The sequence below is a fragment of the Schistocerca nitens genome, chromosome 2 (genome assembly GCF_023898315.1).
Source record: "Schistocerca nitens isolate TAMUIC-IGC-003100 chromosome 2, iqSchNite1.1, whole genome shotgun sequence".
Lineage (NCBI taxonomy): Eukaryota > Metazoa > Arthropoda > Insecta > Orthoptera > Acrididae > Schistocerca > Schistocerca nitens.
Window position 1 is genome coordinate 685,548,182 of NC_064615.1, and position 17,881 is coordinate 685,566,062.

Genomic DNA, 17,881 nt, shown 5'->3' on the forward strand with positions numbered 1-17,881 from the left:
TTTGTTGGAAACGGGTAAAGGAGTCGATGAGTGGTAGGATGTTTCAAGTTCAGAGGAGTTCCTATATTTATGATGAAGATGATGGTGCCACAAAGGAATCCAGAGTTTGAAAACCTCTAGCCTAGCCTAGACGAATATTTAAATGCACCAGATAGTATGGAAGGTAGAACTGCTGTAGCACGTGGGGTCACGTGCTTACTTGGACGCGGAGTAGGTCATCGCTAACCGGTCGGTGTTTCTCACATTAGTGAAGTGTAGTTTTTTCTTGCAAGTGTGCGGACTGCTTTCCGAGAGAGAGTTTTGTGGCACGAAATACGAGTATGTGTGGGAACTGTTTGGTTCTTTACGCTTCCAGAATGTGTTTTCAGGTATTTGATACAGAGTTTGGGTACACTGCACAGAAAATGAAAATTCCAGTTCAGGAAATAACAGGGGACTGGAGTTCGATAGGAGATTCAAGGATTGTTCCAGGTTGGAGATGGTTGCAGATGGGAAAAGATTTCAGCTTTATATGTTTTTCGATACCACACGGGAGCACGGAGTCCGAGTAAGAAATCTGCTTTCCATTATGACGAAAGGGTCGATAGAAAAATCAAAATTCAATACCGTGTATGTACTTGGAACTGTGAGAAAAGAACATTCATTTGATGAGTACAGAAAAGGAAGAAAAAATTGCATTGGAAAAATCTGACAAGTATTTTGTATTGACAGTGTTTGAAAGAAACAAATGCTTGTTATGAAAATACTGAAAATAATTTTATTTTTTGTTTCACCCTTACTTTTTATCACACTGGTCTAAAACATCAATAAAGACGATTCCCCTGTGGTAAATGCGAGTGCTCACGGTATATTGGGATCCCCTTTCGAATCGTGGTCTGAAACAAATGGTAAATTGTCGATAATGTACAGTACGTTGCAAGTTTGATATATCTGAACCGTTTTACTGATATAGTTCCATGTCATTGTATCTTTATTGATTTCAAATCCATCGATCCATACACTTCGTTTCAGCGCATTTCATAAAAGTTACATCTTAGCAAATTACATATTAATAAGTAAATTTAGCTGTTACTGTTCTGCGTATCGGAGAACTACTTCTCACAGTGAGAGTATAAATACTCTTTCATAAACAGGAATACTTGCACATAAGATTGCAGTGCTAATCACGAGTCCACGTAAAGTTTGACTCCAGGGGTGCCTAAACGGTACTGAAGAGCCTTCACAGTCTGCCTGAGCAGTGTGTGACTCCTTCCAGAAGAAAGGAAGGAAGGTTTTTGAATCTGTTCATCAGAAACGAGTTTCCCCTGCTACATCGCACCAACCTTTTCGTATGCTGGCAGGACGTACTTGATCCGTGAAATGAATTCAGGGTTGGATACGATTTGTCTGAAAAATGTATCATCGCGTTGGCTGTTGTTGAGGGCTTCCTCGGCGTCCTTGCCCAGGGATTCGGGCGCGAGAATCATGGGTGGCATCATTGACGCCATGCAGAGTGCGTGTGCGGCGAAGTGGTCCATGTCCAGCCGCAGCTGGTGCAGGGGGTAGGCGTCCGCCTGCCGGTGCAGCCCCAGGGCGCGCAGGGTGCGCTGCAGCACGGCGTGGTACTCCGACAGCAGGCCGTCCACGTGCTGCTGGTGCACCTCCAGGCTGGCGCTGCTGCCCAGGAAGTGCTGCAAGTCCGCAGCAGGCGACGACCAGTAGGAGTTCTGTGACACAGGCAAGACAGTACACTTAAATTCCGGAATGAGTCTCGACGCTGCAGCAGATTGTGCGCTGATATAAAACTTACTGGGGGTTATAAATGTGTACTGGGTGGCGTCTCGAATCGGAGATATTTGCCTTTCGTAGGCCAGTGTTCTACCAACTGAGCTCGGAAGGTTAAAGATGAGGTACTAGCGGAGGCCGCGCTGTGAGAACGGATGGTGAGACAAGCTCGGGATGCTCAGTTGGTAGCGCACTTGCTCAAGGGTCGACTCACAGTTTATATCTGGCAGAAAGTTTCAGTAACTTAATCTTCACAACAATATGGCCTGAGGTTTGTAGAGTTTTAAACAAAAGAAACATTTGTCCCAGAATTAAATTAAAAATAATCCTCTTCCCTCGATCCTGCACAACGTTTCCAGGTGGCTTTCCATGGACGTAAGGAAAAGGCTAGATCCGAAAAATCCCTCTCGAATGTTCGAGATTAGGACTACCTGTACCTCAGTACCAGCATGCCTGGTGTTCGCGGAAAAGTCCCTGACGCAACACTGGGACATTATTTGAAGAGCCAATTTACCTTCAGGGGTAGGGAACGGACAAAAAACCCAGCTCCTCGTCTGGGCCCTGGAGACCCGTGGGACGTCGACCGGCCGCCGCGTCATCCTCTGAGAGGGCCCACGAGAAATACTGGCCTTGAAAAGAACACTAGTTGGCTTGTCCGCCACACTTCGCGAATGCTCACCTCCGTGGAGGATCCACGGGAAATAAATTTGTAATTGAAACGTATACACTAAAGGTCTTACCTTTGCTGTGTGCTGTCGAAATTTCGCTTGGATTTAAACGCACAGTCAGGAATCACTGAACTCTGTTGCATATTTAAAAATTCAAGGCCTGAAAGGCAACAGGACAGCAGCCAGAAACGTATAAGTTTTCTAGAAAGTACTCAGAGTGCAAAGGAGATGCTGCAGGAAGGGCATTGGTTTGGGCATTGGCCGGGAATGTTACGTAGACTCATGAGGTACAACGTGAGCCTTCGTGGAGTGCCGTGATGCGCAGCAGTGCGGTGATGGTGACCACGTATGGTGTTAAACGAGACCCCTCGGGCAGAGGCCAAAAGCGCGAATGTGGGAGGGGCAGCGTGGCCTACCACATGGTATAACGTGGAGGCGGCGGCCTCTGAAATGAGAGTTCAGATCAGATACCCGTCCAGGAGGGACATATGTGCAGGTCAAGCCCAGGACCTGCACTTGTTGTATTCGCTCTGGGTCTGCTCGCGTTCACAGTTAGCCGTGTACCTCCTTCCAGGGATTGCTGGACAATCAGGAGTAGTGCACTTTCATTCAGGTCACTTATTCAGTTTTGCTCAGACCAACATTAAAGCTTGTAGTTATTCAGGTCTTCCTTATTTGTTCGCATATTTCCCGTCCGAGTTCCGTAACTTCTTCAAAATATTCAGTTAGCCTTCTGCACGCTAGCTGACTGGATGGGCCATCCTCAGATTCCTGTGTGATGAAGTGTCAAGACCGCTCGTTGGACGCAACTCGTCTGAAACATTTACTTGCTCCTCGACGGAGACGGCTGCTGGCACTTCCAAGATGTGTAATGTCAGGTGCTGCGACGTACGCTCCACGGCCAGTTTCTCGTTGGCGTCGGCCTCTGCCTGGCGGCATCGTGTGGCAAGGTGTGGTAGGGCAAGTGATGAACACACCGCTCTCCCGGTCCTTTTGCCGACTTTTCAGACTGTGAACCGGTGCTTCTGATTCAAGTAGCTCTTCAGTTGGCACAACGAGATTGAACTAAATTACTGCTGGTCCTCCTGGCAAGGAAAAAATCCTAGGCAGTACCTGGAGCCGAACCTGAGTCTTCCGCGAACCAACCATCTACGCTGATCACTCGGCTACGGAGGCGGGGTAACAACAAGAAATAATAAGTATTGAAACAATTAAAAATACAATAAACAATAATGTCCCAGAAATAAAATACTTCCAATCGCCCTGCTCCAATGAATGTTTTTGAGACGCTTCCTTGGTTATTAGAGCGAATGGTAGAACTTCTTCTCTTTTAGCTTCCATGATTCTGGATTTGGGACTTCTGCTGTAAATTATTCTGTTATGGAGACTATTTCCATACTAATTTCCACTTAGATGTGTTTTTGTTTATTTTATTTGAAAATGATTTTGAAGGCTTTTAAAATTTCACGTTAAGGCACTTACGCACTGTTATCTAAACTGTATACACCCGCAACTTTATTCTGTAGCTTTAAATTTACCACGTTAGAGAATGCTGTATATAGCAACATGATATCAATTCGTGCGTGTACTATGTCGATAATTGTGCTTAAGTCCCTCGAGATGAAGCCACAGAAAGTTCAAAATCTATTGCAAATAAAGCAAACAACAAACTCAACACAATGGAAAGTTAGTTTGAAAATAGCCTTCGTGCTGCACAACTAAAAATTGACTAAGGGCGAGTAGGACTCGCGCACTGAGTGTCCCGCACAAACTTAATTGTGTTTATCTAGACAGTTCATCCATTCTGAGGATCGAGAATCTCGACCATTTTTGCCTGTTATCGACACTGTTACTGGCAAGATATCATTACCACAGAGTCCAAGATTTTAGCTAATGAAAATCATGCAGGACGCAGGCGGCATTCATTATAGATACTCAGTAGTTCTGCATTCAGCCTGACTGGGTCGCAATCGTAAAAAGTCAGATGTCAGGCAAGAAATGACGTTATTGTTCATATGGCGTGCTGTGTAATGTATCCATGATCAGATATGCAGGACCGATTACTGCGCGTAAATCTGGCGTTTCAAGTCGTATGTGAAGCCAACATTCGCACACTATAGCTCCTGGATATCTGAGCATGGATTAATTCCGAAATGCGTCGTATGAGCAATGAAGTCATTCCTTGCCTGATGTGTGACTTTTACCTTTGCGATCCATTCAGCGTGAATGCGGAACTACTGTGATTGTTTTAATTTCAAGTTTGATATCGGATAACAAAAGACAAAAAAGAAATATTTTTCATGTGATGTATTTACAAATTAACAGTTTTCAGATTTCTTCCTTTGGTTCTACTGTAAAACCTTGCTTCTTGCCAAATTTCGTGATCCTAGGCCGACGCGAAGTGCCCTATAGCTTTTGATGAGTGAGTTTGCGAGTATCAAAAATGTGACATAAACGACCGTATCTCTTGAGTGCATTGACCTAGAAGCTTCTCTTTATTCACCAAGGGCCCACAGGCCTTAGTATTTGACACAAATTTTAATCTGATACCCATTCCTGAGAAAAGGGGCTTTTAAAGGTCGGACAGACAGATGGACAACGGCTGTACGGCTGTACGGCTTTCATTTTTTCCAACTGAGCCCTAAAACGCCAGAACTAGAAGTATCCCCTCAAATATTCCCAATTGGGAACTCCTATGCTCCAGCCAAGTCTACTGGGAAGTATAGCTGAAAGGAAATTTCGAGAGTGACATCTCAAAAGTTTCGTTTTATCCTGACTCTGAAAAACTTGCATAAATTAACTACACTGCTGTAGAATATTAAATGTGTAGTATAAACTTGTCCTTTTTACCGTTTATAGTCCCGTATCTGACATTTAATACTTTTTTGTGCATCACTTTTATTTTTGTTACAGTCTGAGCGCTAAACATTAGTAAAAAAAATGTTTTAAATCAGTGTCTGTTTTCGAATTCTGATTACCATTGTCCTCATGTTGAACAAGTGTCTAGTCCTGTCTTATATGCTCGAAGTAATGGTTTCTGGAGAATGTCCTTAATGTTATGTAGCGTGGTGGCGAATCGGGTGTGTCACTCCCATCAAGATACGACATTTGTGAGACTATGATTATACCAATTACGATGCCGACAAATGTAATCGTTTTCGAGTTATTAATTATTATTAATCTCTTACCTTAACATGGGATGAAACAGCCAACCCTTTGCGGATGGATTGCCAGAGACAGCGCACCTCGTGTCCTACTGCTAATAAGGCGAGTACACCATTCGTTTGTACAATGTTACTTATAATCCGTCTTGATTGCAAAATGTTTATTCATATGACCGGTTCGGTTCCTCTAGAACCATCTTCAGATCTGATATTTCGGTTACAGGAGTAGCCTGTCCAAACACAGCAGCTTCACGTGCTGCGTCACATGATGTGACTGAGTACAGGAGCTTGAATATTAGAATGTGAAACCGGTCTCCAACTCAGCAATATATTACCGAGTACCGCCTCGATGTAGTAAACATACTATATGTACCCTGTGCCATACAAAAATCGCTCCTTTTACGTCGTTCGTATAGCTATCTGCGACCAGACACTCGTACATATACCATTTTTCTGACCCCTCGATTCAGAATATATAGTTGCTGAACATTTCAAAGAAAACTTGAGTTTTTCTTCAAATAGGTACCCCACTCATACAGTTCTTTATAGGAGGCATTGTTGGGTAGCATTTGTCGTTAAGTCTCTTCTGCCACTCAAGGGTAGTTTGGTAGTTGCTGTTCCTCAAGTTCATGCCATATTTTGTTGGTGGTTTTCTCGAACGCAGGGGACTAGCATTTGCGTTACTGATGACAGAATGTATCGGTAGTTCTGGATTGTCCATATTTTGTTGAATTGTCTTAAGAGAACGTCTTTACGTCTGAGATCTGGTGGGGGGATATGACTTAGTCCTGTTAATAAATCGGAGGTGACTTCAGTCTAGCCTCGATAGGCTGGAAAAATTATACGTTTAAAGCCGGCGGCAGCCATAAAACGTCATCCCGAACTTATACTGAATGCTTTCTCAGAAATTTTTTTTAACAATTAGTTCATGAGCCCATAGTTGCGAAAGCATACTTGACCTATTAGCAACAAATAATCCTGGACAAATAGTGAGTATCGTGACGAATACAGAGATTAGCGACCACAAGGCAGTTGCTGCTAGGCTGAATACCGTAACACCTACAACCATCAAAAAGATACCCAAAGTACGCTTATTTAAAGAAGCTGATAAAAATGCTCTTAACGTCGTTTTAAGAGACAGTCTTCGCTCCTTCCGATCTGGTGATGTAAGCGTAGAAAAGTTATGGAATGATTTCAAAGAGGTAGTATTGACAGCAATTGAGAGACATATACGACATAAATTATTAAGTCATGGTATTGATCCCCGATGGTACAGAAGTTCGAAATATAGCGCATACTTCTGTGCGAAATGCTTTCAATAATTTCCATAAAGAAACTCTGTCTTGAAATCTGGCAGAAAACTCAAAGAGATTCTGGTCATACGTAAAGCACACCAGTGGCAAGACGCAGTCAGTACCTTCTTTGCGCGATAACAACGGTGAAGTCACTGATGACAGTGCCACTAAAGCAAAGTTATTAAACACGATTTTCCGAAACTGCTTCACCAAAGAAGACGAAGTAAATATTTGTGAATTCCAATCAAGAACAACTGGCAAGGTGAGAAATATAGAAGTAGATATCCTCGGTGTCGCAACGCAGCTTAAATCGCTTAATAAAGTCAAGGTTTCTGGTCCAGATTTTATGCCAGTCAGGTTCCTCTCAGAGTATGCTGATACAATAGCTCCATATTCAGCGATTATATACAACCGCTTGTTCACAGAAAGATCCGTACCTAAAGACTGGAAAATTGCTCAAGTCACACCAATACTCAAAAAGGGAAGCAAGAGTAATCCGTTGAATTACAGGCCCAAATCACTAACGTCGATTTGCAATAGAGTTATGGAACATATACTGTATTCGAACATTATGAAGTACCTCGAAGAAAACTATTTAGTGACACATAGTCAGCAAGGATTCAGAAAATATCGTTCTAGAGAAACACAACTAGCTCTTTATACTTATGAAGTAATGAATGCTATCGACAGGTGATGTCAAACTGATTCCATATTTTTTGATTTCCAGAAGGCTTTCGACACCGTTCCTCACAAGCGTCTTCTAACGAAATTGTGTGCCTACGGAATATCGCCACAGTTGTACGACTGGATTCGTGATTTCCTGTCAGAAAAGTTACAGTTCGTAGTAATAGACGGAAAGTCATGGAATAAAACAGAAGTTCCCCAAGGAAGTGTTTATAGGCCCTCTTTTGTTCCTGATCTATATTAACGATATAGGAGAAAATCTTAGTAGCCGTCTTGTAAAGTAATCAAATGACCAAAACGAATTGCAAAATGATTTAATAAGATATCTTTATGGTGCGAAAAGTGGCAATTGACCCTGAATAAAGAAAAGTGTGAAGCTATTCACATGAGTATTAAAAGAAATCAACTAAATTTCGATTACGCGATAAGTTACACAAATCTGAGGGCTGTAAATTCAAGTAATACTTAGGGATTAGAATTACAAATAACCTAAACTGGAACGATCACGTAGACAATGTTGTGGATAGAGAAAACCAAAGACTGCGATTCGTTGGCAACAGGTCTACTATAGAGACTGCTTTCACCACGCTTGTCCGCTCTATTCTGGAGTATTGCTGTGCGGTGTGGGATCCGCATTTGGTGGGACTGACAGATGACACCGAAAAAGTGTAAAGAAGGGCGACTCGTTTTGTATTATCGCGAAATAGGGGAGATAGTGCCACAGACATGATACGTGAATTGGAGTGGCAATCATTAAAACAAAGGCATTTTTCGTTGCGACGGGATCTTCTCATGAAATTTCAGTTTTCTCCACCGATTGCTAAAACGATCTGTTGGCACCCACCTACATAGGGACAAATGATCATCGCTATAAAATAAAGGAAATCAGGGCTCGCACAGAAAAAATTAAGTGCTCGTTTTTTCCTCGCGCAGTTCGAGAGTGGAACGGTAGAGAGAAAGCTTGAAGGTGGTTCACTGAACTCTCTGTCAGGCACTTTATTGTGAACAGGAGAGTAATCATGTAGATGTAACTGTAAACGGTATGTACACTGGTCTACGTTTCGACACCTATTAGGGGTACCCTCATCAGAATAAATGTTACTAAATCATAAAATTACATTGCTGAAACGAAATAGTTATAATTTGGAACAGCTATGCTCCTGTCAAAAGTAAACTTTAACGTTGTACCCTTTTCTACGTGTGCCCAAATTCTAACTATTTCTTTTTAATAATATAATTTTATGATTTAGCAACATTTATTCTGATGAGGGCAAACCCTAGTAGGTGTCGAAGCCTAGGTCAATGTACCTATCGTTTATATGCAACCGGTTGACTGTTTAATTCTATGTTGAAACTAGTACACGGTTGCTGAATAACAGCCATTTTCATAACTGTATTGGTCTCTTAATTCCTAGCACAAACTGTTAATGTACTCCGCCAAGTGTGGCACTACTTTTTGTTCATGTTAGAATGTCTGGGTACATGAGTCGCTGGCCAGAGATGGTGTACGCTCTCTCTGCGGAGGCAGTGATAGATCGCGGCTCTGAGCCGTGTCGGGAAGCTGGCTGTGAGCTGAGGTCAGAAGGCGCGAGGCGGTAGGCGTCAGCCGCGGAGGTACCCCCCCTCTTCTGTCGTGCAGAGCGCGGGGCGTTTCGGAACGTGTGGCTTGCCAGTGTAAAGTGGCAGATGTAGCTGATAATTCTGACATTTTGGACACGGCACTTTAATACGTGACCCGCATGTTAATCTGATTAGCGTGTTCCTAGACGGATGAATTTTCGATTAGGCGCTTTAAGCTGGTGGTTTTGCTACTTCTGCACTTGATTAGCCAGAACTGTTTTAGTTAGCTGGAAATGTTGTTAACTTGTATCTTGGAACAGCTTTCTAAAATATTCAAGCTGTCAGCGACACAAGCGAGACAAACGTCAATCTGATGTTAACATTTTGTGTGTTGTATCTAATGTTGAGCTGTTTCGGGCAAACCTCGAGTGATGCATAATTTTGATGTAAACTATACGCACGGATGATGATTCATTATTCAGCCAAAATTATGAAGTAACCGTTCGGTATGTGTAATGGAACTAGATGGGTATTTAACAGTAGCCAGCTATGAGCAAGAGTATCTGGGATCCGAACCCGGAACCATCGACATTCATTATCTAAGGGAAGTTACGTTTCTTAAAAGTTTCTTTTGTAACACCGTGTTATATAGTTGTCAGTTTTCGTAATCATTGTGACACTGTTTTAAATTTTGGTTTCACTACCATTAAGATATAATTCAAAAATGCTCTGGTTGTTAATCGTGGTGTCTGACAGTTGCTAATCTCGTTTTAAATTCTTAAGATGCCGTGTTAAATTGCTTGTGAGCTTTATTTTGTAAGTAGTATGTTTAGGTTTTTATGTTGATAACGCCAGGTAGAGTTCTGTATGAAAATTGCTGACTGCGCTGTGTGCGGTCTGTGGCTGGTTGGAGTCATTGTTGTGTTGGAATATTCGCTAGAGTAGCGTTGGTCAGTTGGATGTGAACAGTGCGTAGCGTTGGGCAGTTCGAGATGAACCGCCAGCAGTGGTGGATGTAGGGAGAGAGATGCCAGAGTTTTGAGAGGTCACTATGAGCGGACGATCTGGACGTGTATCTGTCAGAAAAAGGAAATTTGTTTAATTGAATGTCATATATATATATATATATATATATATATATATATATATATATATAATGACTTTTGAACACTATTAGGGTAAATGGGTAAATACATTGTTTGTTCTCTATCAAAATATTTCATTTGCTAACTATACGTATCAGTATAGAATCTTTTATTTAGCTGGCAGTATTGGCGCTCGCTGTATTGCAGTAGTTCGAGTGACAAAGATTTTTGTGAGGTAAGTGATTCATGAAAGGTATACGTTATTGTTAGTCAGAGCCATTCTTTTGTAGGGATTATTCGAAGTCAGATTGTGTTGCGCTAAAATATTGTGTGTCAGTTTCGTGATGATCAGAATAAGTAAAGAGAAAACTGTCTGCGTACGTTGAGTTTTACTCAGTTGTTTCAGTATCAAATAACGTAAGAGTTTTTACAGCACTATCATTCTTAATTTTCTAAGGGGAAGTTTAAATTTTTACAGTTGTTGATGTGTTATTTGTTTCTGTCTACGGACAGATCATGTCTTTAAGCTGTTAGTTACTTGAGCTCAAGTTAAATTTCGAGACTGAAAAGTTTTTTGCGCTCTAAAGAGCGATCTGTTCATCTTACTGTGATTTTTTACGTATTTCAGAAGTTGTAATTTATACAAATGTGAAACCTTCAATCCTGTATACTGTCCAGAGGTGGTACCAACTTCACCATATTTCTCAAACATGTTAGACACTTCACGAACATTGAAGTGAACACAGTACTTTGTTCTCTGCCTCGTGATGACTGGGTGTTGTGTGATGTCCTTAGGTTAGTTAGGTTTAAGTAGTTCTAAGTTCTAGGGGACTGATGACCATAGATGTCAAGTCCCATAGTGCTCAGAGCCATTTGAACCACAGTACTTTGATTATTATTCACTCGTAATACTCGCTATTTTCTTCTGCCATCGATATTATTTTTGCATTCGTTAAGTTTTGACAATTCTGAACACACACTTACGACAGTGATGGCATGACATTCACTGTCGCCTCTCTGGGTTAGTTTCTGTTTATGCCCCTCTGTGACAGTCGCCGCTCTTGGACTGCCAAGCTGGAGTTCTTTTAGAACGATCTCTCCACCTTCCTGCCATGCTCAGATCACATGAACACTACGCAGCGGTTTACAGTAGTGAAACATCTATTTGGCAAGTGATATTCTGACTAGCAGAGTACTTTTCTGAACTATTCCTCGTTTCTTCGCTATACTTTTGTAAAGAGAGAATGTCCAGGGGCAAATTCCGATATTAATATAGATATTAAAATTTAATAAAATCTGTCTTTATGAAAATTATTTTCACAGTCGTTAATTTTTGACAGTTCTGAACACACACTCACGACTGTGATCGGATGACATTCGCTGTCGCCTCAAGGCCTATCTTCCCTTTCAGTCCCTGTGTGATAGTCGCTACCCTTGGACTACCGACCAAGGTTTGTTTGAATATCTGCCAGGCTTGCAACGCAGCACGTTGTTACGAGATAACATTCATTGCAGTAAAGCATGCAGTTCACTCTGACTCACAGCGCAGCTGACGCTACTAGCCGTGAGAACGGTCTCAAGTAACATCTAGTAGGAACGTAAATTCATACCCACTGCGAATCTAAATAAACTATAGTAATTAACATCCGATTTTGCTGAAAGATGGTATACCGTCTTTTGTTATTAAGTAAAGGGTCCTATCAAATTTTCAGATTCTTATCTCTTATAGCTCCGGAGATTGAGAAAATCACTTAAATGTCCAAAAACTGACATTTGTGTTTCAAAACTCAATTAGGAACAATAGTAGTTTGTCTTTTATTATCAAGTAAAGTCATAACCAGAATTCTCAGAGTATAAAATCACTTAATTGGAATTTTTCTTTTCAAAACTTTAATTACTCGGCTTTTCGTAGTCTAAAAATCATTCAAAATTATTATCTGCTTAGTATTTGCTGTGTGAACACATGGGAGTGAATGAGAGAGTGTCTGTGGGACATACGATAAAAGCTTAATACTATTTTGTGTAAAGACTTATGAAAATGAACTGTGGGAAAATAGTGTTGTAACCACTAACCTGATGACGAATGTCGAAGTGTGCTTGCTTATGTAAGAGACCACCCAGAATAGAAGTCGGAAGTGGAATAAACTTCTAAATGAATGTAAAGATTATTTTGCATTTCGGTATATTTTATTAAATACTATACTAAAAATTGGCATTGGAATATTGTAAATGTTTTTTTGATATCAATGATTTTCTGATTAGGATGATTGGCTCAGGTAAGTTTTGCCGTAAGAATGATCTAGAAGGATCACTCTGATTGGTCATTCAAACCATTAGCCAGTCAGAATTTAGCTGTTCCCATGCGCAGAAAGTTAGATAGGCATAGAGTGGGATGGCATCTAGAGAGTCGCTAGGCAACTTTCGTACGTGTAACATCGTGCTAAATGTCGCCGAGAAGATAACTTGTAAAATGAAGAACCGTTGAGTTCATTGCTGATAGGAAGTGTCCTGGCTTAGGCAGTTTAAGCTACGAACATTGTGAGGACGATTTGATTAATTAATTGATGTGTTATGAGCGTGTGATATTTCAGTCTTAGTGATATTCCACGTTGCATACCTGTATTCCGTATACTTTATGGAATACTTGGGCGAGCACTTCTAACTTTGAAGACCACCTATATGACCGAAATTTCAACTCGCTATAGTAGTGGGTCAGTAACTGTCAGATCTAACGTTGATTGGGTCGGACTAGTAGATATTCTAATTGCTTGTTTTCGTGTGAGAACACAAGAACACCGACTGTGAGATGGGAAAAGTAGAGCAGTTAAAAACAGTAAATTCGGAGTTGATAGCAAAATTATGTGCTTTCTTAAGAATAAAAACTAGTTTACTAAAATTTCAAAAGGCTTACTGCAGGTAAACCGCATTTACCCACCACCCGAAATTTGTCAAAATGAACTTACGGGAAATGATTCGCAACTTGAGTTACGCGGCCTCTGTGTGGTAGATATTAGGTCGTGGTTTCGTCAACGCTGCTTTACACGGCCTAGTGAGTATCTACTACTGCAGATTGAAGGGACGTCGTAAGGAAGCCGTACTGAGGTAGGTGGACAATGAATGAGAGAGAGAGAGTAAGTGTACGAACGAGCAACGACGACAAACCCCGCCCCGCAACAATTGGAGCATTAGCGACCGGGAAAAATACGAAAGTTCGAGTGTATATGAGCTTTAAAAGCAGCAGTTTAGCGAACCCGATAAGTGAAAGACCCACACGCTCATAAAGGTAGATAAATAGGACAATAGTAGCCCAATATTGTAAATTTCCTAACGCATTTAGTTGAAAATAAATTATGCCACAGAAAATCAGCTAATAGAAGGTATGAAATGATTCCAATAAATCCGTTAATAAACATAAACATAAGGTTTTATGAGCAAAGACGTTATTACGGGTGACAACAAATTTGTATTAGTGTTATTCAAAGTTTATTTCTTATTTATTATTTTGAAGGGTATTCATAAATGGAATGTTTGTTTGTTGTATTTTTTGATATCCAGGACAGTTTTCTCTCTCATGCTGACTTTTCTTCGATTTTCGACTCTTAGTATTTTCAGTGTGAGCCTGACATTATTGATATTTGAATAAATTTGATATAATCACTCGAGGATTTGATTTCAGTTCATTAAGTCAGAAAAGATGGCTTTCGCAATGATATCAATAATATAAGAACGTGTACTTTGCATGTATTAAAAAAATATGCTTTCTTTTGGTATCAAGGTAACTTACATTACAAAATATGGTGAGTGAAAGATTCGACGCTCATGTGCAAAAGTTCTTCGAACGTCTAATTACTTCACAGATTAGTTTGTTGGAATTCGCTAGGTGCACTGATTGTCAAACACTGGATGAGTATATTGGCCTATGGGTAGTTTGCGCTTCGTTTTAAGAAAAGCATCATTATATCATGACGCCATAGCTCCTGAATTATGTATCATAAAGTTCATGGTGTATCTAGATACTGCCCGCAAATTGTGCTGCAGATAGAGTTAGTAGTGGAAAAGTAACAAATTAATGACCTTTACCACATGAACAGCTAAACGGCAGTAACTTGTTTCATTCCACTATTCTGTAGGCTGTCTCCGGTAGGAAGAGTTTTGAAAAGGTTTGTTATTATGTGTAAAGTTTGTTGGAACCAGCTAAATGGCCTCACTAAAAAAAAAAAAAGTATGGCGACTTGTTATTCCTACTAAACTTGAACAGCACTGCAAAAGCTCTCCAACTGTAATGGAATAGCACCTCAGCATCAAACGAAAAGGAGATCCTGCCTCAAATACAGGAATAGGTGCTTTAATCATATGAAACTGTATGGTCCAGAGACCTTTTAAAATCTCAAACATCTATGATGTATATATGTTGTCTGAAGCGACGAATGGCAGTCTGTACCGATGTCGGGATTTGAACCCGAGTCTCCTGCTCACGAGGCAGATGCGGTAACCATTACGCCATCCTGGCACAGTGGCTTTGACTAACCAATCACTCGTCCCTCCTCGATATGATGTGGGCTGAGCCGTAAACGGGAATTTGAATGGACGAAGGAGGAGTGCTAGCGTCGTCTGTACAGTTGTGCAAAGCCACTGTGGCAGGGTGGCGTAGTGGTTACCGCATCTGCCTAGTGAGCAGGAGACTCGGGTTCAGATCCCGACGTCGGTACAAACTGCCATTCATCGCTTCAGACAACATATATACATCATAGATGTTTGAGGCTTGGAAAGGTCTCTGGAACCATATGGCTTCATTTGTACGAATATGCTCTGGGTATTTGCGCGCTGTGAGTTTTGCCTCAAGATATGTACACAGTTTCAACTTTAATAGTTGTCTTTTGTGTTAAACCTTTCCCTTGATATTATGCCTCTTAATGAGTAGATTACTACAGCATTTTAAATTTTTAAATTCGGTCAATAATCATATGAAAGACTGAACATCGAATTTTTGTTAGCTCTGGAACCTATGACTCGGACTGCACCGTCTTAGGTTTAGAACTATAGATCATTGAAGATAGTGTTCCTGTTGCGGAATGTAGCTTTCGGGGCATGGAACTTCTTCAAATTTGCCGAATCAATTACATAAAAATTTGCCATTTCAGAATCTTGCCTTCTGTTGGACAAATTTTTGCGGGTGCCCATGGGTGGTGGTGATTGCCAATGGAGACCAATGGCTATTCTTCTAATATATGTCACATCCGTATCACATTAAAAATATCACATGTTAAAATAATCATGATTGGACTCAATAGCCTCAAGTCACTTATTTTTCAAAGCTGCTACAATCAAATAAATGACTATCCTCAGGCGCTAAAAACGACATTAACTGCAACTCATGCGTCCAGACATGACCATTTGTATCCAGATTTCCGTTATACGTTAGCTTCATCAAAAGTGTAGAACACAGGAAACCATCCGATTTTTCATGAGACGATATGTTGCCAGAGTGAATCGCAAGGGCAGGCAATCTGTTACGACTGCGTCAAACGCCATTCCTTTCCCGAGCCTTTCTGCGTGACACGTAACAATTGCTTCCCGTCAACGCTGTCTAGCTTGAAGTTTCATTACGGAACTCTGAAACATTTGTCAGCTGTTTAAAAAGGGAGAGCCGAATGTCTCTTCTCTCCAAATGATTCCTTGTCTCAGTTGACCATGAAAGGGACTGATCAACCGTCTTGTGTCAACTATTGGAGAATACGGAACGTCCTGACCGAGAGAAACTAAGAGTGTTTCAAAATTCGCCTAACATTATAAACCGTAAAGAACTAAATTCTTTAATGTGGACTGTATAAATGAAAGTGAGACACAATATGTAAAACGTCAAGATCACGTTTGCCTATGTGATTTTTGTAACCATCTAGGAACTAAAACTTTAAAAGTGTGAACGAGCCAATGACTGAATGAACCTATAGGAAAAGAACACACAGCAGGGCACAGAACATAGGAGCAGTAGTGAAACTGCTGGAGTCAGCAGCTGCAGCAAGACTTAAATACCGAGAAGACGCAGTTTCTGAGCAGAAGAAATGTGTGAGAACACGCGACGATCAGCCATAACATTATGACTCATCCCCACCGAGAGAGTGATGTTGCGGGCATGTAACTCGGTGAGGAAAGAATGTAAGCGGAGCAGAGACGAAAGAGAAATCATTCTAGTAACGATTTTCTGGTTCCTTTCCTGACTTTATCCCTTGTTTCCACAGGATGTGCTTGTTATTTTTGACTTTAACATTGTTAATGGCACTATGTGTCCTGGTACCACTACTTCCCTCAAGGCGGAATTTGTCTACCTCATCTGTCAGTGTCTGTGTGTAGCATTCTCTTCACGTGCAATTGTCAGCATGTTTTCCAACGTTTTTGAATCGTGTAACTGAGGCGAGACGTAGGTCCAGCCTGGTATTCGCCTAGTCGAATGTGGGAAACCACTTAAAAGCCACATACACGCTGGCCGGCCGGCACACCGATTCTCGTCATTAGTCCACCGAACGTATTATATTCGGGTCCGCCGCTCCTCTCTGGGTCACGGAAGTGGGAACTTTAAGGCGCTCGGATATCCGGGCAGGTCAGTCATTCTAATGAGGATACCGACCGCAAACGGCGAAATCCTGTGACATAGGTAATTTTGACAAAGGGTAGATTGCTATTTGGGCAGCAAAATAACTGATGATGGTAGAAATAGAGAGGATATAAAATGTAGACTGGCAATGGCAAGGAAAGCGTTTCTGAAGAAGAGAAATTTGTTAACATCGAGTATAGATTTAAGTGTCAGGAAGTCGTTTGTGAAAGTATTTGTATGGAGTGTAGCCATGTATGGAAGTGAAACGTGGACGATAAATAGTTTAGACAAGAAGAGAATAGAAGCTTTTGAAATGTGGTGCTACAGAAGAATACTGAAGATTAGATGGGTAGATCACATAACTAATGAGGAGGTATTGAATAGAATTGGGGAGAAGAGTTTGTGGCACAACTTGACGAGAAGAAGGGACCGGTTCGTAGGACATGTTCTGAGGCATGAAGGAATCACAAATTTAGCATTGGAGGTCAGCGTGGAGGGTAAAAATCATAGAGGGAGACCAAGAGATGAATACACTAAGCAGATTCAGAAGGATGTATGTTGCCGTAAGTACTGGGAGATGAAGAAGCTTGCACAGGATAGAGTAGCATGGAGAGCTGCATCAAACCAGTCTCAGGACTGAAGACAACAACACCAACAGAATGTTAAGACCCGTAGCCCGGGAATTTCCGAGGTTGACTGGGGATTTTCCTAGGAGGGACCCATAGTCTCAGGCGGCTTGTTACAGAGTAATAATGTTATTATAATTTATCCGGTTTGTTACCTAGTTATCTTTGTTTTTGGTGAAATACCTTCGCAATATTGAAAAATTCGTTAGTATGCAATCACCAGAATGTACAACCCAAAATAAAGAGCACTGCAGTAACCATCAACCAGAACACAGTTTTTAGCGCAGTGGGTTCTATCTGTCCTGTGAGCGTACAGAACAGTACGTAACAAATTTAGATCGATTTCCTGACAGGTTTTGCTCAAAATATCGTCCACGATGATAACGGCAGAGTGTACAGCGACGCACCATCAACAACCTTACACTCTCAAGACTGTGATACTG

The 17,881-nt window shown here is 41.2% G+C and overlaps 1 protein-coding gene across 1 annotated transcript in view; it reads right to left on the reverse strand.

The window, feature by feature from the left end:
* Positions 1–799: 799 nt before the first annotated feature.
* LOC126235251 (uncharacterized) overlaps positions 800–17,881 on the reverse strand; it is a 41,631-nt gene continuing 24,549 nt past the window's right edge. The window contains exon 3 of the mRNA XM_049943981.1: positions 800–1,706. Coding sequence (XP_049799938.1) covers positions 1,308–1,706 — 399 coding nt within the window. The 3' untranslated portion in view covers positions 800–1,307. The remainder of the gene's footprint in view (positions 1,707–17,881) is intronic.